At 41.2% G+C, this 26,350-nt stretch overlaps 1 protein-coding gene across 1 annotated transcript; it reads left to right on the top strand.

Annotated features, from left to right (window-relative positions):
• On the top strand, window positions 1–22,769 carry Gpr37 (G protein-coupled receptor 37). Its single transcript, XM_021655571.2, has 2 exons — window positions 1–2,158; window positions 19,508–22,769. Exons 1-2 carry the CDS (start codon window positions 1,148–1,150, stop codon window positions 20,324–20,326), a joined length of 1,830 nt encoding a protein of 609 aa, XP_021511246.1. The 5' UTR covers window positions 1–1,147; the 3' UTR covers window positions 20,327–22,769.
• Window positions 22,770–26,350: the final 3,581 nt, after the last annotated feature.

Genomic DNA, 26,350 nt, shown 5'->3' with positions numbered 1-26,350 from the left:
ATTCACGGAGTTCATGTCCTCGGCTCTAGCCGCGCAGACTCGGCGCCTCCGCCCTTGTTCCCTGGTTGCTCCCAGCTTCCGACTGAAAGCCGCTGTGAACGGCTTGAATGAAACGTGTGTGGGTTTAGTGTGTGGTAAAACCACCAGGGGATCCCGTCTCTCCACAAACCAGATGCTCTGCTCGAAGGAGAAGGAGAGGGAGGAGGCCTGAAGCGGGGCGCGCGCAGTGGCTGAGCGGCCGAGAGGCCGGGCCACCTCCCCTGCGGACCACGCACCGCTCCGCCCGCCTGAGGCGGTTCCAGGCACCACGCTCTCCACCCGGGGTGAGATGGTGGTGGCAGTGACAAGCTCCTGCAGCCCACAGCACTGTGCACAAAACAGCAGCAGCGCCCGCTCCTCCCTCTCCCTCTACCCTCCTCAGTCGGCGCGCTAAAGCGCAGCCGCCGGCTCCATCCCCTTGTCAACTTTGAGCTGACGAAGCAGCAACTTTGACAGCGGCCCCTGGTTCGGAATCTGGCTTCTCCTTGGCAACAGTCCCTTCGAAAGTCGCCGGAGTTAAAGGAGTCAAGAGTTTCCTCTCAGCACCAGCGTTGCCTATTTGCAACGGGTCCCCCGCCAGCCCAGCCGGGAGTGGGATTGTGACAGCTAGTCCCCTGGTGGAGGGGACTTGTTTTTCTTTCTCTCTAGAGACCTCGGCTAACGACTGGATAAAGCTGTTCGGAAAGGATGTAAATAGCAGAGCAACTGTTACCAAGAAGGCAGCCACCACCCAAAGGCTGGGAGGAGCGCGGGGCTTCCTCCGGGCTGAGCCCAGTCGCAACATTAGGCAACAATCAGGTGGTGTTCGCAACTTTTCAAGGTCAGCCTGGTGGATCAGCTGTTTCCCTCCGAACCTTCCGGCGCCCAGAGCTTGGATTAGATCTGGCTGGGAAATGCACAGGACGTCAACCGTGGAAGGGTTGTAGGGGTGTGTTGGTGACACTCTTCTTCCCCGCGCGCCCTGGTCCCTGCTCTCCCACAATCTTCAGCTCCCCACCACTACCCAGCGGTGAGTATGTGACATGAGTCTAACTCTCCGCACCAAGTTTGGCAGCAGGTGTCGGTGCTAAGAGAGAGCAGGGCTGCTAGGTTGCGCCCTCGCCGAGCCATGCCAGCCCTGGGCGCGCCTCTCTCGCGCACGTCGCGGCGGCTGCTGCTCCTGCTGCTGCTCAAGGTTTCTGTCTCTGCTGCCCTGAGCTTTGTCCCTGAGCCCAGGAATGGAACTTGTCTGGGGGCGAGCTGTTCCCCACTGATGATCCAACGCCGCAGCAGGGATGCCCGGGGACCAGGGAATTCTGCCGGAGACGTCCTGCGAGTCCGTGCGCCCAGGGGGAAACTGGAAGCGGAGGTGAGAGGGGCGACCTCCTGGGGCCTCCCACCGGCCAGGGGCGGTGACACAGGTGTGAGTGAGGAGGCCGTGGCTGCGGCGGCTCCTCCTGAACCCTTGGGACTTCCAACCAAGCCACCTGGCGCCCGGAGATGGAAAGGTGCCCAGGGTAAAGAGACATCTGGACATTTGGGGAGAAGGGACCCCACGGACCCCCAGCTCTTCCTTCAGACCTCTGAAGAGAAAGAGATGAGTCCCGGGGGCGCCGACATTCCCCGGAGCAGCCACGAGCAGAGCGTGAAAACGGAACCTGAACCCAGAGATCTTTTTTACTGGCCACGAAGAACTGGGCAACTTCAGGGTTCCCACCACAGGCCTCCAGCCGTGCACGAAGGGAGGACCCTTGCTCCTCCAGGCAGGGCATTACCACAAAACGGGTCCTCAGATGACTGGGTCCCTGACCAAGGGGGTCCGCGCCATGGAAATAGCACTAACAGGCGTGTGAGACTGAAGAACCCCTTCTACCCCCTGACCCAGGAATCCTACGGAGCCTACGCGGTCATGTGCTTATCTGTGGTGATATTTGGGACCGGAATCATTGGCAACTTGGCGGTGATGTGTATCGTGTGTCACAACTACTACATGAGGAGTATCTCCAATTCTCTGTTGGCCAACCTGGCCTTCTGGGACTTCCTCATCATCTTCTTCTGCCTCCCCCTGGTCATCTTCCACGAGTTGACCAAGAAGTGGCTTTTGGAAGATTTCTCCTGCAAGATCGTGCCCTATATCGAGGTAATGCCTTCTAGCTACTGCCTGTATCGGTTTCCGGATGTATATAGTCAAAGAGCAGTGGCTGGACTTACCTGCCTGCTGGGACTGCTTGCTTCTTTCTCTGAATCTCTTCTCTTTTCTCCATATGCGTGTATATGAAAGAAAGCAGCTTTGCTAAGCCATCTTCAAACTCCTCTACTCCTAGCCTGTGAAAAAAAAGACGGTTCTATAGTATGTACAACTGTCCTCTGGATATGGCGGTATTTCAGACTTGACACCCATCAGAGAGCCCCGCGGTTGTCCTTAATGGAACCTAGTAAGGGGGGGGGGGGAGTCATTAGCATTTATTTACTAAAGTTCTAGTATTTCATTGTGACTCCTCCACACTCCCATCCCTCAGAGAGACCATTGAGCATTTTTTCAACTATCAAAACTGGAGTTATCTTTTATATATAAAAGAAAATCAGTCTTTGCTATTCAGTTGACCTCATGACATATTAGGGACCTCCAAAATTAGTTTACACTGGTAAGCTGTCTGTCCTTCTATTTCAACTAAATTATTAGACCTTCCTTGTTTCTCTCTGGATCCATCTCACCTTTGAACTTAAAAAAAAGAAAGAAAGAAAAGACGTTATCCCTGTGTCTTGTACTCTATGCTTACAGAGTAGATTGCACAAATATGCCATTACCGTGGCTGTGAAGAATAGGCTATTTTTGAGGGATTTACTTGTAACGTAAGAACATTTCTGAACAAGAAAAGTTAGCTTCCAAACTCTGGAAATGAAAATTGTTTGAGCAAGGCGAGATTTTACTGCTTCGTGTCAGAGCTACTGTACTAGTGATTGCTCTAGTAGTTGGAATGTGCTCTGTAAATTGGCCTCTCTAAACACCAGCTCTTGGAACCTGCCCAAGTGTTTGGCTGCCAGTTGTGATTTTAGCCAGCTGGTTCTTGATTTTCTCCATTCAGACTGTCCATTTCATTTATAGAAACACAAGAAGGGAAACTGTAAATATTCCAGAGCCTCTGATCCTGTCTGGCACCAGGGCCAGTTGACACTGTGTTCAACATTGTCTCGGGCTTAAAACTCCAAGATAAGTAAACAGAAAACACTGCCTACTTAGAAGGTCCAGGGCCAGAGACAGTCAATAAGACCCTCTGTTACTCTGTCTGGGCTCAGATGTAGGACCATCCATGGCTACAAAATCAGCTGTTGCTACTTAGCAGGATCCAGGGCCCCACTTGTTGCCAAGAGTGGAAGGACTCTGAAATACCAGCTTTTATTCCGGAGACAGTTCACTTTTTAACTGGAGAGGACATAGTTGGATTATATAAGAGAATATGTGTCAGTTTGCAATTGGCTTTTCAAAGGCAATTCTGGTTTAAGCTTTCTCTGATTCTTAGTTTTAAAAATGCGGAAGGCTTAGGGAAGAAGGAAATTATAAAACTAACAGTGTAAAGTGCAACATAAGTGGCAGCCCACAAGGAGGAATTGTGTTGGCTTGCCTTACTGGGAACTACAAGACTGGAGTGGTGGTGGGTTTATACGTTATGTGGAAAGGCAATGAAAAGGGCAGAAAAAGAGACCAGGGAAAGAAACAAATGCCCAAAGTTACTGACGGAAACCACAAGTGAAAAGAATTGTATCAAATAGAAGAAAGGACATTAAAACTTAGGTTAGTTTAATGAGACCTAACTTTTCTTAGTCATGGTGTTTTATTGCGCATTTAAATTTCTTTCCTCACTAATTCTGAAGTTTTTGTTTTGCTTTTAGTTGTTTGAATCTAGGTGGAATGTAATGGAAGCTGGCCTCAGACATACTGTGCAGCTGAGGATAACCTTGAACTCCTGATCTTCCTGCCTCCACTTGAGGAGTATGGAAATTACAGGTGTACTCCACCATATCAAGCCTGAGAGTTTACAAACACATAATAATACTTTATTATGCCTTTTCAACTCGGTTTTCTCATGAAGACCTTTGTTACAAACCATTTTTTCTTGTTAGTAAAAATATTTCTTTTACTCTCTGCAGTTTTGTTTAGTTTTCTACAACTTTTATATTCTTTTCTCTTTTCCATTATTGAGATTTGGTTCTAATTTTTTCTAGAGAAGCAAAGGCTTGCTTGGAAATATTTGCTTAAAAACATGCTTCATACTATACATCTTTTGTATTCTTATACAGTACTTTTTACTGTTACAATATACATGACAGTCAACTAACCACTACATTTTATTCCGTTGAATAATTTTATAATACTGTAACTTGTTTTATAAAAATAAGTATTGAACTATGATGTCAGCTTCCTAATTTCCAGTTTCTCTTTCTTTCTTTCTTTCTTTCTTTCTTTCTTTCTTTCTCTCTCTCTCTCTCTCTCTCTCTCTCTCTTCCTATTTTTAAAATTAAATTTATTTAGTCACTTTACATCTGACTGTAGCCCCCACCACCCGGACCCAGCCTCCCACCCTTTTCTCCCTTTCCCCTTCTCCTCTTCTCAGAAAGGCAGAGGATGCCCCCATCTCTGTATCAACCCACCGCAGCACTATAGACCAAACTTAAAATACACTGTTTCTGGAATTTTCAAAGAAGTAAAAGGGATTTTGCCACTGTCAGAAGATCGATTGCTGAGTATACAGATCCTGAGATGGAGTTTTGTGTGTATAGGTTGGGGTGGGAGAGGGGATGAAGTTTGTCGGGACATGATCAGGTTCAACACTTGTTTATCATTGAAGTACAGGTGGGCAGAGGGACAATTTTAACTATTTATGAAGTTTCCGAAAAGACCTCAGCTGACACCATGGACCTCCTAGGGTTAGGGTGGCCATGAAGAAACATCCTGAATGGAATAAAAAGCCTTTTTAGTCTTTAATAATCCCACCACTGGATGCCTTCTCATAACCTTGAGCCCAGTGAACCTCTTTGGTGAAGAACAATCTCTAGAAAAGGCTGCAACCCAGAGTCATCAAACACCCATCCTCCATTTTCCAGTGGAAGCAATGCTTCATCCCTGAAGGTGCATCAGGAGCACCCTGGGTAGAGAGCGACAGCACTCACTGCCCTGGCTTTACACTTATTAAACAGACTAGACAAGAGGGAAATGACACTGGGACATGACACAAATGTCCCAAGGCAGAGGCACCCAGAACCGTGGACTCCACAGTCTGGGTTGCTGTTTATAAAGCAAAACTTTATCTAATGAGCAGTTCCTTTGTTTTTCTTCCTACTTTTTTTACAGCTTTTGAAAAGGATTCCTGTATATATCAGAAAAGAAAACCTCATAAAGCCAGTTAGCACTGTTCAGTCCATGAACCTCATAGCTTTTGCTATTCATAAGTTCCATCTTGTTTCTGCAAAAAACTCCATGGGTTGTGGCTGATTTATGTTTTTAAAATCTTAACACCCATGGCTGGGCTTAAATCCAATAAAGAGGAAGAGCAACAGATCAGTGGAAACATGGAGGTGGTGAAGAGAACATAGATTTGGGAGTTACCATCATGGACACATTAGTTTAACTTGGCCTATCAGAGACGCCAGGGGAAAGAATACTCAGAGAAATTGATAAAGGTATTGTGTGTCTGTGTGCTGTGGAAACGGTATGGGTGGTAGAAAGGTAATAGTGCAGGAGTTCCTAACCATCCTAGGTCACCAAGGATAGAGCATATGTTTAGAGCCAAATGATTCAGACACCAAAGATGGCAAGCAGAACAGCTCTTCGCTCATTAGTTGATGGATGCAAGCCAGTCAGAGCCAGTGTATCAGATGATCCCAGACCATTGCCAAACAATTACTTCTGTTTAGATGTAAATTGTGGGTTTCTAATGATATAAGTTCCCTGTAGTTTCAAGGACCCACACCCTCAAGGAATGGCAAAAGGTTCCCAGTCAGTCTCAGATTTACCAGATTCCTGTGTGGAGATAAAAGGTGACTCAAGGGAACTCATCCCACCAGGAATTCTGGTCAGAAGGAATTTGTGAACAATCTAGAATGTTTTCTCATGAGAAGAGGTGGCATTTCCAATGGCTCTGGACATACTGGTCTTAAACTGTGTGAAAAAAAATGATTCTGTCATTGCCTTGGCTTGTACTTAGAACTGACAAGCGAAGAAAGGAAGGGTAACTGGACCCTAAAGATGGCACAGCCAGTAACTGCAGCTCTACACAGCATTTCCTGAAGTCCACATTCAAGTAATAGCACATTTATCATAGCAGATGCTAACTTTGCTTTAGTGGTGGATTAGCTATTAGGTATTCTGATGGACTTTTAAGTGGAAACATGCAGTTTTATGAGCAATTTGGAAGTTACTAATAATATTCTCAGGGAAAATGGACTCAATCTGTGAGAATGGTACTTAACAAATGTTTTATGACTTCCCATTAATACAGTGTAATCATTTCCTACATTTCCAAGCATGGGAAAATGTTTAGCTGGAGATTCCAGCAAGAAAGAGAATCAGTTTCCCAGACTGGGCTTTCCAGGAGCAGTGTATGGTGAAGTTAACCAAAATTGGAGCTTAATAAATAAAAGCTATGATAATCAACTTTGAGCTTCAAACAGTTGACATTGTTGCTGTAAAAGTGAGACAATTTCAAAAGATCTTCAGTGAAGCATGAGGAGGGAGCACATTTTTCTTTGTTTCTCTACCTAAGATTATCTGACACTAAGCTCTTAAGGATTATGTATAAAACAATAGCACCTGATAACCGACTAAGCACAGTCTAAATAATTCATTGGTGTCTATGAGCCTTTTTTTGTCTATGTCATCAGGTTTCCATTGATCCACCCACTGATTCATTCATTACACATTTATTAGGCTTTTCTTCAGTGAAAGGCGATGTGTTAGGAGAGGTGGGGGGGTAAGATGTGAAACGTTCCAAGATGAATATCACAGATAAAGTACGGTTATTAAAGTTTTGAAAGAGTCATAGAATGTTCTGTAGCATGACTGAAACTGTAATATAGGCTTTAGGGAAGCTTTTGGGACTTTCTGGAATGGTCTTAGATAGATCAGTCCACAATTATGAGTTATGACCAAAGATGGAAAAATTCAGTTGGAAACTCTGCTTCCTATAATGTTCTTTTCAATTACATTCTCTCCACTAATTTAACTTTCCCTCCTGTTAATGTGTTACAGTCATACGTAGTTGTGTCACTTTGGAAGGACATAGACCTACATCTGAGGTGTAGACTGTGGAAGGAAAGAGATGGTCGGGGGTCAAGACAGCAAGCTTTGTCTCTGATGCTGGAGTCAAGTTCCTATCCTTCAAAAGTACTTCTTCATTTACCTCTCAAGAACTTACCTGCCAAGGTCCCATAATTAACTCAACCATGTTTGCAAGACTAACTCTTAACTATCCTCATTGGAATATTATTCTTTGTGCCAAAAAAAAAAAGATTATTTAATCTAAAATACTATGGTAGAGAATGAAAATACTACAGCTTCAAACTTTGTAGCCTTTCTATTTGCAAAGTGGGTGTTGAGTATTTAGGTAATTTCCATAAAGTGCAGGCTATGATCTTAGTATCAAAGTTGTTATCAAGGGCAGATGCTTTCTGCTTGTGTGTTTATGATTGTTTTCAATGTTATCTTTCTTCACGTTCTTGGATGATTCATAGCATTAATGGGGTCAAGATCACTTATTTCCCCCTTGCCTAGAATGGCTTGTTTTCATTAGATCTATGTCTCTATTAACAGCTGCTACTGTGTTGCAGAATAGCCTTCTATTATCATGCCTCCCTTCCCTTTCTTCTTACCTGCTCTGTCTTGTGTCTTGTCCTTTGTTCAAATATCTTTTTTTTTTTTTACAGGAAAAACAGTCTGATAAAATAATTCACACTAAGATGTCAGAGTTGCAAATATTTGCCTTTAGTAAGAGGACTGAATAAAGAAAGGTTATTTCCTCATCACATTACTAATAGTGGAATTTTAGTTAAAAGGTAAAATATTTAATGTAAAAATGTTCTTTTGATATTATTAAGACGGCAGAAATATTCAACTCCAAACAATTCTGTTTTTAGTTTATATTCACTCTCATGCAATTCAATTTGACTAATGACAGAGAAATAAGCTGAAAATCCGCTGACTGTCTTTGATACCTACCCAGGACCCAGCTGAGATGTCTTTAGGATGGGGGAGAGTCATCATAATGATACCAAGAATTGTAAACTGGATTGTGAGCTTGGGAAAACATGGCATTTTGAAACAAATTTATACTTACTGGGAGTAAATATCAGGTAGAAAATATCCTTAGAATGGTTTATTTGAGAGGGTAATATCTTTTAAAGACAAATGGTGTGAATATTGCTCAATTTCCTCTTATTAAAATTAAGAACATTTGACAGATAGTTAGCTAAATGATGTTAGAAAGGAGAATTTAAATGACTTTCTAAAATACAGAAGGGATGTACTGTGCTCTAGAAGTTGTGGTTGAAAGGAAACCTTAGTTCCAGCTAGAACTTGAAAGAAAAAGCATACAGGAGCAAGACAAGTTTTGAAGGAATGTATTGGTCTTAAAATAGTCTTATTTGGTTTTTAGACTTGTTGTTAAGCTGAAACAACAGCAGTACATACAGGAGGAGGCTGAACTCCAGGCAGTTGGCAGTTGATGTCTTCTATGTATTTATCTCAGTGACATTTAAAAATCACGTATAAATGATATAGGCTAGGTGTGACAGACTAACAGTCTGGTCCAAATTTGGACATGTTAAATTACACATTGTTCACTTTCCAAGGCCGAGAAACCTTCTGTTGTGGACTTGTGGTCTTGAAGAACGCTTTGATTTCAGAGCTGTATGCACACTTAAAGAACAAGGCTCATTTCTTTCGTTGTACTGTCTTTGGTTTGGGGAACACGAATCAAAGCTCCTGCCATCCTGATCATCTGTACTCAGTCTGAAATGAAGACCTTTTTCATAAAGGTCATCTTATTTGCAGAGATCTGGTCAACAACAGTTCTTTTGAGTGTGCTCCTCCATGGTCTGCAGTATCCTTTTCCTGGTGAAGTTGCCCTGAAGTGTTGCAAAGATGAAGATTATGGAAAATGCAAGAAAAAAAAAAAAAAAACCAAAGGCATACAAGTTCAAGCCATTTCCTTTCAAAGGAAAGTTCCCTGTGCTCATCCTGCCCCTTCCTGACTGGGTGTTAGTCCTGTAACAACCACTGACATAATAGATTGCCATTCATGGCCCAATGAATGGGTGTTCTCAACAATAATGCCCTTGTTCCCTAGGGTTACTTGAAAACAAAAGACACAATATAAATAGATGTATTAAACATTTTCGATATAAAGCCAAAATCAGAGTACAGTTTTCATGACCTTGTTTAGAAATGTCCCTACTTTATAGAAGTTATTTAAGCGTGTAGATTCAAGCTCACATGAAGAAAACTAATTAGAACTGTACTGATCTTTGTCTGCAGTGTTTACAGACTCCAATGGAAGATTTAGCAAAAGGTGCTTTTTATTTTGTAAAAGTTCTGCTTACTTTATGTGCTTTCTTAGGTGTTTCACTTCTTTTTTATCCAGTATCTTTTTAAAAATTGTTTTAAATTAATTTATTTTTTAATTAATTATAGGTTATTCACTTTGCTTCCCAGCTGTAACTATTTTCCTCCCTCATCCCCTCCCAATTCCACCCTCCCTCCCTCATCTCCCACGCCTCTCCCCCAGTCCACTGATAGGGGAGGTCCTCCTCTCTTTCCATCTGACCCTAGCCTATAAGGTCTCATCAGGACTGACTTTCATAGTCTTTCTCTGTGGCCTCGTAAAGCTGCTCCCCACTCAGGGGGAGGTGAGCAAAGAACCAGCCATCGCGTTCAAGTCAGAGACAGTCCCTGTTCTCACTACTAGGGAACCCACTTGGACACTGAACTGCTATGGGCTACATCTGTGCAGGGGTTCTAGGTTATCTCCATGAATGGTCCTTGGTTGGAATATCAGTCTCAGAAAAGGCCCCTGGGCCCAGGTTTTTTGGTTCTGTTGCTCTCCTTCTGGAGCTTCTGACCCTTCCAGGTCTTTCTATTTCCCGCTTCTTTCATAAGATTCCCTGCACTCTGCCCAAAGTTTGGCTATGAGTCTCAGCATCTGCTTTGCTACCCTGCTGGGTAGAGTCTTTCAGAGGCCCTCTGTGGTAGGCTGCTGTCCTGTTCCCTATTTTCTCCCTCTTCCGACGTCCATCCCATTTGCCTTTCTGAATGAGGATCTTACCCAGGGTCCTTAATAGTTGTTCTACACCTTTTTCGTTGTCAGCTTTGGCAAAACGGACCAACAGCTTAGGCAGGATCCTCAGGAATCACTGTTTTTGTAAAAGGCTGACATGTTTTTTTTTTTTTTTTTTAATTTTATGTGTGTGAGTACCTGCACGTGTTCATGTTCATCTCTGGTGCCTGCAGAAGCGAAGTTATCATATCCCCTGAAAATGAGGTTATGGATGGTTGTAAGCTTTCACATGGATGCTAGGAACTGAACTCCAGTCCTCTGCAGGAGCAATGTTCTTAACCACTAACCCATTCTCTAGCCCCTACGTTCTTTTCATGTTGTTGTTTTTTCTAAAGATTAATTTTGCAAGTTACCTTACAATAAAGCAAGATTCAACAGGGCATGATCCTAGGTATGTGTCTGTGTACTTTGTCCTCATTCATGACCTCTGCTTTAGCTGGTTCGCTTTCTTCCCTGAGTGAGTATCAACTTCTGCTTCCCTAATGCATTTATTCCGTTGCTTTATTTCCCAGCTCCCCTAAGATGACTTCCTTCAATGTTATGATCCTTTTCTAGTTTCTTAACCTGTACACATACATAACACACAAACACATGTATGTGCATGTCTACATACACATAGAGAATTTTAAATCTATGTTCTGCAAATGAGAGAAAAGATATGTTATTTGTCTTTTTTGAATATAAATTATTTTGCTTAACATTATAATTTTCAACTCTATTTATTTTTGTTTGAAGTTTTCTTTATATAGTCCCATTAAAGAAAATTCCATTGTGTACAACATTTAAAAAGATCTGCTCATTCTCTGATTCCTGGACCTTTTCCTAATGCAACAGTAGCAACAATTATATGTCCAAGTGTGCTATCGCTGGGATTTATAGCAATTTTTTTTCAGTTTTTATTTTTTTGAGGGTTCTTCATACTGAGTTTCATAGTGTTTTCACAAGTTTAAGTTGTTACCAGCAGTAAATGAAGTTTCCTTTTCTTCCTCATGCTTACCATATTTGTGCCTTTTTTTTTTCTTTTCTAGAAGATAGCTATTCTAGCTGGGGGAGAAGGAATCTTAAGGAGGATATAACTTACATTTCACCAGTGGCTAAGAATGTTGCACAGTTTTTCAAATATCTATTGATCATTTGATATTTATCCAATTGTCTATTCAGTTTACCAGCTCATTTATTGCGTATACGTTTTTTTCAATGTTTAATGTTTAAATTCATTATATATTCTACATTTTAATCCCCCGTCTAATGTCTAGTTTGGCCAAACACCTTTCCCTATTTTGTAGGCATATTATTTTTCTGCTCATTTTTTTTAACCCGTGTGGAAGACTTTTTACTTCATGAAGCTTCATCTGTTTCCTGTGTTTTGAAGTCCTTCCCACATGGTATTAGTGAAGCGTTCTTCAGAATCTAACACTTCACCGAATTAAGTTCTTGAGCAATGGAAACTATGAATTCTGTTATATCTTGAGTTATAAAGTATGTCTTCTGTCATTAACAACCTGTGGTTATTGTTTTGCCTTGTTCTGTTGTGTATTTTATTATTTTTTAAATATAATTTTTTATTTATTACAATTAATTCACTTTGTATTACAGCTGTAGCTTCATCCTTAGCCCCTCCCAATCCTACCCTCTCTCCCTCCCTCCCTCACTCATCTCCTCCCATGCCACTTCCCCAGTCCACTGATAGGGGAGCACCTCCTCCTCTTCCATGTGACCCTAGCCTATCAGGCCTCTTCAGGACTGGCTGCATTATCTTCCTCTGTAGCTTGGTAAGGCTGCCCTACCCCCAGGGGAAAGTGATCAAATTGCTAGCTGCTGAGTTTATGTCAGAGATAGTCCATGTTCCCCTTACTAGAGAGCCCATGTGGAGACTGAGCTGTTGTGTATTTGAAAAGAACCTAAACGCTCCCCCCCATCTTTAAAATCACTTAAGCTTGAAAGAGGAATCCTTCTTTTGTTTTTATGAAAGAAGAGAGTTTCACACTGACATTTTCTCTAAAGATAGTGTCGTTTATACCGTGTTAATTTCTCCTCAGTGGTGTAACATAGCTGTCTTAAATTGATCATCAATAAGATTGAGCAGAAATTTGAGAGTCATGGTATCATAAAAATTTCCAAGAAGAACATGGCATTTGGTAGTAGGAGCTATGAATCTCATAACTACTCAATTGAGTTTCTTTAGTTCAGTCTTGCTAGTGATACGTACGGGTTTTCTTGAAGAACACTGCAGTTTCTAGGCAGGGATTATAGCGGTGTTGTTTCACTATGAAGTATTGGTTTGGTTATCTTCTATAACAAAATTTATATACGAGTTCTGAAAGCCATATCCCTTAAACTCCATTATAGTTTTAAAATTCTACATTTTGCCTATGCTTCTTCTGTTGCATTGGTGTAATTTTCCACAGTACACAGTAAAAGGAGGAGCTACACTACCCTCCTCCTTATTAGGAAAGTGGGTCAAGGGGAAGATGGCAACTTCTCTCTATCATGGGATTAGATGTGAACTGAAACATCTGGGTCATTAATGTATGGATTTTACCCAAACTACAATTAGGAATAAAACTTTTTTATATGAATTCGAAATGGAACCCAGTTTGGGTTAGTAAAACATTTAAAATATAAAATGCCATGTAACTCTTATAACGAGTGATTTCAATTTGAAGCGTTCATTTTCAAGAACTTCATAAATCCTCAAATTGGCAAGTGTTACCAGAGTCGCAGCTCCATCTCTAAAATGTATCACAGATAGGAGAAAAGTTGAGTCTCCATTTAGACATTAAATGATCCTGTTAATGATGAAAATGACAGATGAAGTCAATGACCTTAGTTCTGGGCTATTCTTTTCCTAAAGAAAAGAAAATCTTTGCAACTTTATGAGGGTCACTGTACATGTCAGGCCCCACAAAAAGCATATTGAGAGCCAAATTCTGGGTGGTCTTCAGGGTCTCTTGCCTATGTCCTTCATTTTTTCAGCCTAAAGATTTGAATGCATGCCTTAAGGTACAATTCATGACTATATCAATTGTTAATATGTAATTTAAAAAGCCAAATCCCAAATTTACACAAATTTAATGGATTAAGTAGCACATTGGTGTTATTTGCCAAGATTCAGAGCATAACCTTTGAAAGGTATAATATGGAAAGTTTTATGATTTGTTCTGCTTAGAGAGCTAGTAAGACACCTGTAGCAATCTCCTTAAGCGATATTTGAAAACCGTATTTCTCTTCACATCTCCTTGAATTGACACACTGAGTGGCTTCTAAAATATATGGAACTGTCCCGGAGTAAGGTGAGTCACAGAAGACACGCTGGACTTGTGTAAAGCCAGGCCTATCTATCAGGTAGAGCGATTGCGTACCCAGATGTCTCCTTGCTAGACAGCAGTAGGTAAGAGGTAATGAAAAAAGTCTGCTCTTGCTTTGAAGTCACTTGAGGATGAACTCTATGCCTCGTGCACTATGGTTCTTATCAGGAACCATGGTATGATAAATATATGTATATATGCATGTACATGTGTGTACGTGTGTGTGTGTGTACGTGGACAAGCACTCATCCTCACAGAACTGAACTGATATAACACTCTCTTTGCTACTAAAAGCAGAATTCAATAACTCCACAGCGATCACACTGTAGTTCTGATTCAGGAGAGGGACCCTTCAGCCCATACTTCGCTACTCTATTTAAAACTTCCCCATGTCAGGTCTCAGACTTGGACTACTGCTGCATCCATGTCATCCCCGGGAGCCATGATGTCAGTGGCTGCAGCTCTCTGAAGCCTCCCTCCACTGGGTGATGACAGGGCAGAGGCTGAAGGAGCTTTATTGTTGTTTCTCTGGGGGACAGAGAACAGCTGGACATTGTTGTTTGAAAGAAAGATCTTTGAGGTTTTTATTTTGACTCTGCTGCCTTTTCTGCATCTTGATGCCAATCCCTTAATAACTTACTTCCCCAGGATTTAAACTCTCTGCTTCTAGCTTTCTTCTAGCCTCGGAACTCTCAAAAAGAAGAGTCTTGTCTCCCACAGGTGTTTACAGCATCTGCTGTTAATTATTCTCCCCGTTGCCATTTAGTTCATAAGAGACTATGTCTCACTCACCCCACCTCAGGGTGTTGCACCAAAGAACCGCCTACCTAAGTCAACGCCTGAAATCCTTCCTCCCAACAGAATGCTTCACAGCGAGGCTGGCTTTAGCCATCAGATATGGCCATTACATGAAAAAGATCCAGAGTTCATAATGCAGTTTTATAATTGCGTATAATTGCACTATTCATCTTCCTAGAATTTTAATAAGCTGCCGGTAAACAAGCATATTTAAAAATGTGATAAGAATCTTTTCATGTTATCTTAACATTTAGGCATTTTAATTACATGGGAGATTTCATATTTGAGTATGCATAAACTGGGCCAGTGCTCCTTATTCTGATGATTTTTATTAATTTGTCTCTGAGATAAACAGCTAAAATTTTGACATGTGCTAAAACCTTCTATAAATAGTTTGGGGAATTACTTGGCAGACCCTCTTACTTTCCCTTCACATCGTAAAATCTGGTGCATGTGTGAATTTTCAGAAACTATCTGAAGTAATAGGGCTGCAGGTGGTGACAGCAGGGGAGCGAGGAGGTCGAAGACTGACATTTGGGTTGCGGTTGCCGTTGGCAACTACATTTCAAGGGCTATCAGCATTTGGGGTAGCCCAGCTTTTCTTACTGTCTCCTTCAACAACCCTTCTCAATGTTTTTGTGACCTTTCTGGGTTCAAGATATTTCAGTGGGGGTCTGAAATATCAGAGAAGCACACTTTGGAATCAAGCAGCCAGATATAGGAAGGATGGGAATTGTGCACATGAAAACTGGAGTGATTCCTCAATAGGAGAAGATAGAGACACAAAAGATTCTGGCCTGATACTGAAGCTTTGGGACTATGTATATAGAATTAATGAGCTAGTTGCCACGCGTAAATCTTGCTTAAAATTTGTCCTGATATTTGTTGTGAGATGAACTGTACAGAAACTGGGAAATGTTTTTTTTTTTATTTTATTTTTTCTAGACAGGGAACATATTCTCATATTCCACAGGCTCAGCAGCTGGCAATCTGCCACTCCCATTTGGTACTTGTGTACCCATGTACATTTGTCTGACTTCTCATGAGATGTTCTCTAACTTATTTGGAGTTAGAGAGGCAAACGCTAGCACTTGCAATGTGCGGTTCTGAGTTTCAAAATCTCTAAACTAGTAATTAGAAAGAAAAGGAGAGGAAAGTGCTATCCATCGTGCACTGTGCTCCTTCTAAGTCACAATAGAAAACTCCCAACAAACAGGTGTGCCGAGGCTCTCAGGGACCACATCCTCCCTCTTTCTCTGGGCTTCTGTAGTACCGAAACTTCCTTTCATCATAAGCATTACTCGTTTAAAAAAGATGTGCAGCCTAGACCCCAGGGGCTTCATATCTGAGCACACACTCTGAATATATAGTGACAGCGATGACAGGGAGCCATGCACAGAAGCTTTCCTTACTGAGGCCACACAGAGACTCTTGGGAGGATTGGCTGATGACTGAGCATCTGAGGATTTCTATGTTTCAGGTTTTTAAATGAAATAAATCAAAACACTTCAAAATCTGAAACATAAGTAACAAAATTTTAAAAAATCTATAAAGTACTGTGATTTCAAGGTGATATTGTGTGATGGGGACCTTTACATAAAGACAAGCCAATTTCCTCCAAGGATGGTCACAAACATTTTTAAAAAGCCTCCTTAGAAAACAACAGTGCCAGGTGGACCTCAGTTGTAGAAATCTTCAGCAACTCAAGCAGAAATGAGAAACAAATAAACATCAAAAGGAATGGCTCATCAATTTAAAAATTAAGTTTAATATTTATTATCTATTTCTAAATTGTTTAAACCTCAGGAGTGAGCATCTATATCACTCCTGACTCTGTCTTCCTCCAATTCTTAGCACATGTGAATGTTTACAATGTGAACGTACAGGTAGCTTTTCATTTTCCCAGCTATAAAGGACTGTTGTTTCTTATATGGGTATTTGGGGGGATTTTGCGAAGAACTTGAATTATCTCCATAACCTCAATTGCAAGCCCTTTATCGGACTGGTTTAGACTCTGATGTAAATTTTTCTTGCCGTTTGCTTTTCATGCAGTTAAAATGTTATCATTTTCCCTTTTCAGGTTATTTTCACATATAATAATGAGAGTAGTCATGACATGGGCAATGGCCATATTAGAGCTCAGGGACACTGTGTGTGTGGTGCATCGTGTATGGGGAGAAGAAAGCATATTGGACAGAACCCTCAAAGCAGGTTGTCACAGCTCTGGGGACGGTGGCAGCTTGAATGTGGCAGATAAGCAACACATGTCTGAGCGTCAGAGTTTTCTTTTTGCTGTTACAATCCCATTGGGTTCTAAAAAACTGATCCTAACATTACACCTTTATTTTCCTTGCTCTTTTTTTGTCAAGCCATGATGAGTATAAATTTATAACATTCTCCTCAACAGGCATGGGAACAAATGTGCTTGACCTGGTTTCTGGGGGCAAAGCCCAAAGCATCTCATCTACCCGCAGCCTTTCTTTCTTTTTTTTTTTTTCTGAAATACCATTAACACTTTAACTTTTGTTTGTTGTCCTTGTTAAAAGCTATAAGAAATGGCCGTAATTTTTTAAACTCCTCATTGCTTACGTATCTCAGCAAATGTCTGGGTGGATCTTGTTTCCGGTGATTGGGGCATTGAGTTGCGACTGTAGGGCTATGCTTCCACTCTTGATGGACTCTAACCTGGAATGCCTGCTGCTGTCCCCACCTCAGTCTCCAGTGCCATGCACATACATGCATTGGGTGGATATCTCCGTGCCTCTCTAGAATGTTCAGGATGCTTAAGGAATATTTGGCAGCTAAGTGGTAGTTTGTGTATTGGTTCTTTTTCCATCTCTGTGACGAAAACATTTGACATGAACAACTTAGGAAAGGATTCATGGTTTCTGAGGCTTTCCCTCAGGGGCTTGGGCAGAGCACCACAATGGAGACTTGAGCAGCACACCATGTGTGGGGGCCTATGGTGGGTGCTGGGGGGAGTATGGTTATTTCACCTCCTGACAGACTGAAGCAAGGAAAGAAAGGTTATGGGAAGTAGCTAGAGGAGATAAAGCTCTGAGGACTTGCCTCCAGTGACTCACCTCCCAGTGAGGCCCTTCCCCACACCTCTCACCGCCTGTCAACACGGCCATCACATGATGATCCTGTCTCGGGTTCAGTTCATTCATTAGGTTAGAGTCCTCATGATCAGACTGTCTGAAAACAACTGCCTGTGTGCTTTCCTATGTCCCATAGGTTTCTTATCCAGCCACGTTGACACTCAAAATTAACTATCATAGTACATTTACATTAGGAACATGCAGTCTTGGAAAACCTTAGCTGTGGATGACAGGAATGTATTTCTGGTTAAGCTTGAACTGTTGACTGACTAGGATATCTGACCATAAGCACAAAAGAGCAGTGACTTTTTGACATGATATTCCATCAAACCATTTTCCTTTATGACTATTTCCAGTACTTAGAACTAACCATCTTCTTGGCTCCCTTGTGCATTTTTTCATGGCTATTTTATGTGCATTTTTGCCTTGTTTAAGCATCTCATATGTCTTTACATTTAATGGACATTTGTGTTTGACATGACAAGGGTAATTATTTGATGTTTTATTCTGTAACTCATTTCACTGAGCACATGATCCCGCAGAGGTGCTTGTTTTATATATTGTGATTATGATGTTGTTAATTCATGTTTCCTTTAACTATGAGACTTCTCTGAGCCCTTCCAGAGAGAAGTTATGCCTTTCTCCATCAGGCCTCTTTAATGATTTTAAACTCCATTTTGGATATTTCCATCTTACATGGATGATGTAAATTCTAGCCTTCATGTCATGGAAGTTGTTTTCCTAGTTTGGGTTTGACACCCTGTCCCAATTTACCCTGACTTCCATGATACCCATGTAGTTAAGTTTCTCCAATGTCTGTTGTCCATCTTCCCCCTACCCCTCTGAACTCAGAAAGGAGTCTTTGCTCCAATCCTTATGCACTTTTGTGCTTTAAGGTTAAGTTACATTTACTTATGTGTTTGCGTGTATACACATGTGTTCAGCAGAGCCCGTAAAAGCAGAAGTCAGACGGAGTACCATTGGCAAATGTCAGGTGTCTTCTGCAGAAAGTGGGTTCTGGGGATCAATCTCAGGTCATCAGGCTTGGTGGCCAACACCTGCTGTGCCATGTTCTCAGCTCCCTCACTTACACTGGTCCTAAGCTTGCCTCCGGCCTCTGCGCCTGCACACCTGGTGCCCAGAACCAACACTGTCTTGAAACCCCATCGAGGGAAGCGAGTGTTAGTAACTCACTTGAAATTTATTTTCTCAATGTTCTTGGCCCCTGGAGAATTTCTCTTTCTTGTTTTCCAGAAGTGTATGCCTTGAAAAGAACAGAAAGGATCCTTTATCTTGTGTTTAGAAAACACTGGGGAAATATCTGCAGTTGAGGATCCTGTGAGAAACAATCAGCTCAGAACTGGCTGTGTGAGGCAGTCTCGGGCCTCACTCGGGAAAGCATGGTCATCCTTTTAAGTAATAAAAAACGAGACACAAGCCAGTGTCTGCTGTTTATCTAGATGTCCTGATGGCTGGCGTTTTCATGGTGACTGAAATTCCTACAGCCTCTAGAGGTTCTGATCTGTGACAGAAAAAATCACCCAGGACTTGCTGACTTAAAGAAGCTCCTAGCTCTCCCTACTTCCATTGTTCTCTCTCTCTCTCTGCACACGCACATCAGCCGTGAAATACTACAATTTTTCTTTTAACCAGGCTTAAATGATTAAAGTAATTGGTTTAGTTTCTCCTCCGCTCTCCAATCTCCTTCTGTTTCCCTAGCTTTTGGCTCTCCATCTTGAGCTTCCTGACCACCCCTGCGCTGTTCCTCCCCATATTCCTCTCTCCCCTCCTCCGTTCCTCCCCTTTTTCTCTTCCCTCCCTCCCTTCCTCCCCTTTCCTCCTCTCTCCCGCCGTCTTCTTTGATCTTCTCTCACCTCCCCGAGGCCTCCTCCCTCCTGCCTTTCATGGTCCTGTTCTGTGATCTCTCAGAACCTGTGTACTCTGTCCCCCACAGGTGGTTTCTCTGGGCGTCACCACCTTCACCTTGTGTGCACTGTGCATAGATCGCTTCCGGGCCGCCACCAACGTTCAGATGTACTATGAAATGATCGAAAACTGTTCTTCCACCACTGCCAAACTCGCGGTTATCTGGGTCGGCGCTCTGCTGTTGGCCCTTCCGGAGGTTGTCCTCCGCCAGCTGAGCAAGGAGGACTTGGGATTCAGTGGCCAGGCTCCCGCAGAACGCTGTGTCATAAAGATCTCTCCTGATTTACCGGACACCATCTATGTTTTGGCCCTCACCTATGATGGCGCAAGGCTTTGGTGGTATTTTGGCTGTTACTTTTGTCTGCCCACAATTTTCACCATCACCTGCTCTCTCGTGACCGCTCGGAAGATCCGCAAAGCGGAGAAGGCCAGCACGCGTGGGAACAAGCGGCAGATCCACCTGGAGAGCCAGATGAACTGCACAGTGGTGGCCCTCACCATCTTATATGGCTTCTGCATCATCCCTGAGAACATCTGCAACATCGTCACTGCCTACATGGCCGCGAGCGTGTCCCAGCAGACCATGGACCTCCTGAACATCATCAGCCAGTTCCTCCTGTTCTTCAAGTCCTGCGTCACGCCCGTGCTCCTCTTCTGCCTGTGCAGGCCGTTCAGCAGGGCCTTCATGGAGTGCTGCTGCTGCTGCTGCGAGGAGTGCATCCAGAAGTCTTCCACGGTGACCAGCGACGACAACGACAACGAGTACACCACGGAGCTGGAGCTGTCGCCCTTCAGCACCATCCGCAGGGAGATGTCCACCTTCGCCTCCGTGGGGACCCACTGCTGAGGGACCCGTTTGGTCTTCTCCGTCTTCGATTTTCATAGCCCATGGAAAGTTTTACTGCGTATTTTTCCTCACAGGGGAACACAAATGTTTTGAAAAGCAAGTAGAGGAAGACATATTAACTACTTTAGTACTGATTTTGCAAATTAATATTTGTGCTCTGGGAAAAAAAAAGTTTCTATTTAGATATGTACAAAGAAGGTGGCCAGTGGTCTCAGATCATTTTTTCCTGCTGTGGTGCTAATATTTTATTCAAAAGTTACTGCACCTTAACAATATTAATTGTTGGATTTCTTTCTTTCGTTCTTTCAGAAACATAATGGTTGTATATTGAAGGTGGGTCTGGGATTTTGCTAGTTATTTTGTGTTCGAGTTGTGATTGAAAATACATTGTATCTGAGATGATCTGTTCTTCCAGCCATGCCAAGTAGCATCAAATAAACTACCCATCCTTCTTTAACATGACTGTCAATCTACTTTTAACCAAGACTCAATAAATTTTTTAATTGCCTTAAATACACAATTGCTGGTCTAATGCACAATTTGAAACTGGCCTTATTGTTTTATAATTACATCTTCCACTGCAGATGTATAACTATACATCTATCACTATGTTATGAGGAAGTTTTTCATATAATGCTATTTATATGCATAACTCATAAAACTATATTGTACATTAAAATGAAGTTGTATTTTTTAATACTCACACATAGCTATAAAATCATTTCTGTATATTTTTAAAAATATGAATAGACGGGAGAGTAGGTGGAGAGTTCTTTCTTTCTGCCTGTCTATTTTAGATCTACCTTTGAGCTGGCACAAAGGAACAGATTTTCCCACGAGGAACGTGGGCAGAATGAAGACTGAGAAGAAATGTACTTGCTATCTGATTCTGTCCACTGAACAGTAGTAGCCTCTGAAGTTTTGTGCCTCATACGTGAAACACTCTGAATTCGAACAATTCTTCTAGATTTTTTATTTAACTTTTAATTTTTTGTTGAGAATTTTATAGCAGATCTCTTTTTCAACCATTTCCAACTCCTCTCATGGCTCTCTCAAATTCATACTTGAAAAAGGAACCTAATTAAATCTCTATGACTAGGTGTTTTTTTAATGTGGAATAAAAGTACAGCTATATAATAATAAAATATGTATATATCTTGGTTAGAGTATGTGACTATTCAAATACCACCTTTAAATGGAGAGTCAATGAGCTCCCTGCATCCCCAAATCTAACTCTCCCCATTTAGTTGATTGAGTCACATGTGTGTGGCCTGTGGCCCACACATCTGGGTGAGATGGCAGGCTCTGGCCTGGAGATAAAGCATCTTATTTTTAAAGCTCCAAGAAGAGGTGGGTGGTTGAATGCCTGTGCCTTCAGCAAAACAGCAGGGTTAGGAGCCCAGGTATCTGCTTAGAAAGTGTTTTCCACCTGACAGTTTCTGTGCTTTTTTAGCATAACTAAATCAGTGCCCTGGATGCTAGCTTGGTGTTATTTAAACCACTGAAGTGCAGTGGTAGAAAACTTAGGAGATTCAAGCCAAGCCATTTATGTCCCTGATAAACCCAGGTCAGCGAAAAACGGCTTTCTCTTACCTTCTTATTTCCCCAGCCCAAGTTTTACGATAAGAATAGTCCTCCCACTGTCCAGGGATTTAAGGGAGGATTTAAACAAGGGATCATTGTCTTCTGATAATAGTAGAAGTCCTTTGGAAAATTCCTCAAGGAGACGTCCAAGGACACCTAGGCTTGGGTTGAAGAGAAGGTAGGCAACTCTGGTTCCACAGTTTGCCCCTCAACACATAGATGGCTGCATACCTGAGAAACACATTCTATAGAAGGTTCTGTGCTACAGCTTGCAGTACTTGTGAGTAAGACTCATTCTCAGACTGGCCAAAATTCAAGGAGAGGTGGATGTGTAGAAGACCCAAGAGAAAATATGCGCAACTATGATAACTGATAACTGCTGGATGAAATTGGTAGAGTCCTGTAACCATTCACAGGAGAGACAGAAGTCAGACTGGAACAAAACAAGAAAGCCTCTGTGTGATATCTGTTGGGTACGCCTATGGAAGGGGTTCATGGAAGGTTGGGTGTGTACTGAGTCCAAGTAGAGGGAGACAACTTTCAAAAGACTAGAATAAGAAACCACTGGATGTGACTGAGTCACGAGGTCACATGACTAGGTCTAGCTCGGCCTTTCCACTGTTTCTACTCTGAAACTGCTTTGATATGGATTTGTTTAAAGGTCTTTCTCAAAACTTCATGGATTAGAAGCTGGTTTTAAAATGTGGTAGTAGGAGATGGTAATCAGGAGGTAATGGCCAGGGGGAAGTGAGCAGACGACAAAGGCAACACTGTCATGACTCATGATGTTCATGGAATTTCTCGTTCCCACAAGCCCGGAGTAGCAATGAAAATGATGTCTTCTTACGGAGAAAAATCACATGATGTGTTTGGTCTTCTCTGCTCAAAGTTTTCCTTCTTTTTCTTCTTCCTTCCTTTCCTTCCTTCCTTCCTTCCTTCCTTCCTTCCTTCCTTCCTTCCTTCCTTCCTTCTCTCTCTCTCTCTCTCTCTCTCTCTCTCTCTTTCTTTCTTTCTTTCTTTCTTTCTTTCTTTTTTCCCCTATTCTACCATGTGGGGAGAAAGCATGGGAACTTCATCAGACAGATGGATGAATGAGACTGATCTAGAATTTTTACCTCCAAAACTATATAATCTGAATAAACCTCTTTATAAACATTCAACATATAGCATTTTATTGTAACAACAACAAAGCTACACAGAAGATTTGTGAAAAATTAGGATGAATATTCACTGAAACAGTTTAATAAGAGTGCTGTTGTGACAGATGAATGTCAGAGCTCTAGAACAGGAAGATATTTGTAAACATTTTAAGTAGACTGATGGGGGAATGCGTGAACATGAGAAATCAACTAGACAGCTATAACATGTTATTGAACTACAATGTACACAGTGAAACTAAAATTTATATATTAAATTATATATTATATTTTAAATTATAATATATATTAAATATTAAATTATATTATAATGTTTTAAATGATATATTGTATATTATATTTATAATTTTTTGTTAGATTTTTTTTATAATCTAAATTCTATCCAGTGGTATACTCTACTCATTAAGAGAAAAAGAAACTTCACTCAGAATTTAATGTAACAAATTCATCAAAATTCTAGGAATGGTGTTGGGTTACTTAAGAATAGAATTTTTACTATTTGACAATAGATAATGAAAATACTGTCAAATATATCTATATTTGAAACTAGATATCATAATAAAATAATGTAACACTTTTTGATGATTTGCAATTCTAAAACCTTCAAATTCATGACTTTAATATTTTAGCCATTTATGAAACCGTATTTCATCCAAGGTTAGGCAGTGGGAACCATCTCATTTCCTTTAACCTTTATATTTTTTGCATTAAATAAAATTGAACGTGATAAGTGCATAGAAGATTGTGTAGAAAATGACGAATGAGCATGAGAAGGGGAAAACCATGTCTCCCTCTGTGAGGGTCAGAGGCTAGAGGACAAAGAAAGTCATTAATTTTTCCACTTTTTCAATGAGTTACTTGCTAAATACAGTTGCATTTATGTTATTTTAGCAAAACCATGAGGCTTCTTTTAAAATATATTCCAAGCAATTATTTTGTCATTACTTGCCTACTTTTAATAAAATTAGAACTAAATAAAATGCAGTTTCACTAAGAGTTTCTACAAATTATGGTGAAATTAGCTCTACCATGTCATTAAAGACTGTGGATGGAAATGAGTGAATGAAGATCACTGGAAAAAAACAATTTCATCACACTTAATCCATTTATTGGACAGGTGCCCGTGAGTATTGTTATACTTTATGCACTGGTAGTGTAGGTGACGCTGTAACCAAATCTGTAAAAATCTCTGCCTACTCTTGGTGGAGGAGATACTCTACAAAACACAGATTCACAAAATACATGTTTAATGAGAAGTACCTTGGAAGAAGAGAGAGCAGGTCAGAGCTGATCATTACAGTTAAGTTCTGAAGCAAGCACGTGGTACAGCTATGGGAAGTTGGGGTGGAGAAGCAAAAAGGAAATGCAATACAAGCACTCTGCCACAGGGACATATTGAGCAGGTTTCAGGGATGTAAAGTGGCCAGTGTCATTGGAGAAGATCAAGGAATGGGAAAAAAGTTGTAGCTGAAATTAGAGTGCCAAACAGGTAGTCTAAGCTATTTTAATGGAATTCCCTTTTTATTCCAAATGACAGATCTTCAATATAATGACTTTCCACTCCCCAAATAGCATGCTTTAATTGTAATATTAAAATGTATTGTTTTCATACAATAAATTCATCTCATTTAACATGCATGGCTACATAACCACTATCACCAGTATAGAACAATTATCATTCCTGAAAGTTCCCCGTATTTCTTATAGCCAATCTTATTCTACCTCAATGAACTATTTTCTATTTTTAAAAGTTTGCCTCTTCAAAGGGGCCATATTGATGGTACAAAGAGTATGAGACTACAGTCTGGCTTTTTGCCTTGCACAATATATTTCATATTCATGTTGTTGATGTCAGTCATATCTTTCAGTTGCTGAGAATTATTGTATATATCACAATGTGTTTATTTCATTCCTACTTGAGTTACATATAAGAAAGCTTTTCACTGCTGCAGCAAAAACACTGGAAGCAATCAACTTAAGAAGAGGAAATGTTTATTTCAGCTCCATGTCTTGAAGAGTTCAGTTCACACTTGATCCAGCATCTCATAACTCAGACATTTATACATTCATAGGGAAATTTCCACATCTGAACCATGACAGGACTCCTTTCTGCTATTTCAAAATTTGATTACGAAATAACCAAATAGTCGTGTGAATTTTTACATGAAAATGAGTTTTTATGTCTCTGGTGAATAACTAGAAGTAAGTATTTGGAGTGATATGATGTGCATGTATTTTAAATTTATAAAAAGTTGCCAGTTGTTTGTCCAAGGCAGTGTTATCTGACGATCCCATAAGCACTGTGTGAGAGCTGTACTTCCTTCACCTTGTCAGTAGCATTCAGTACTGATGACTCCTTAAGTTTTGCTAGTCTTGTGTGTGTAGTATCTAACCGCTTTGTTGCAGCTCTCTAGTCAGCTGTACTTTTTTTTTAAATTAAGTATTATGAAAGCTGAAGGATGGACTGATAAATGCATGTTTACTGTTTATCTAAAACCATTTGTCCATTTACCAAATTTCAGAGCTCGTTTACCTTTTTTTGTCACTTGGAAAAACAAAACACAGCAGACATTAGTAATTCCTTGCTGAACAGACAAGTCAACATGCTGTCTATTGGGAGCAAGTTTGTGTTTGTTTTCTGATGTAGCATCATTATCAGAGTAAGAAATGAAAAAGTAGTCTTATTTGCCAGACATAACTGTCGTTTCAGAGACTTACTGATGAATAACTTCATCCTTTCCAGCTCTTTCTAAAGTCTGGCTGTCTGGTTCAACTCAGCTGTTCTGGCTCAAGCTTTTCTCCAAGCTGACTGATTCAAACTGGCTTCTCTCCACTTCTCACTGAATTGCTCTGCTTGGAAAAAAACTGCCTCTGAGCTCCATGAGCTGAACTGCCCAAACTCTACTGTACTTCCAAACTCTACTGTCTCCACGAATTCTACTGTATTCCTCCACTGTACCCTCTTCTTTCTGTACCATCTGTCTGGCTTCCATCTTCCTCTCCATGTCTCTGCCACACTTTAACATCAACTCTCTTTCCCGTGCTTTTCTCCTGAGAGTTGGGCATATCCTATCTCTGACTGACTCTGTAGAATCTTTGTCCCTCAATCAGACCTCATTTTCAAACATGGTTGGTTCCTTCTATGAACTAACTTTACCTACATTGTTTGGGATGAAAGGTAGGTAATAAGGGTGTTGTCCGTATTCCAGACAGAGGGATTAAAGGTGTGTTGGATTGAAATTTGGCTACAAGAACAGTACCTTCTACAATACATTAGTACAGT

The sequence above is a fragment of the Meriones unguiculatus genome, chromosome 21, assembly GCF_030254825.1.
Source record: "Meriones unguiculatus strain TT.TT164.6M chromosome 21, Bangor_MerUng_6.1, whole genome shotgun sequence".
Lineage (NCBI taxonomy): Eukaryota > Metazoa > Chordata > Mammalia > Rodentia > Muridae > Meriones > Meriones unguiculatus.
This window is presented reverse-complemented; position numbering and strand designations above follow the sequence as displayed.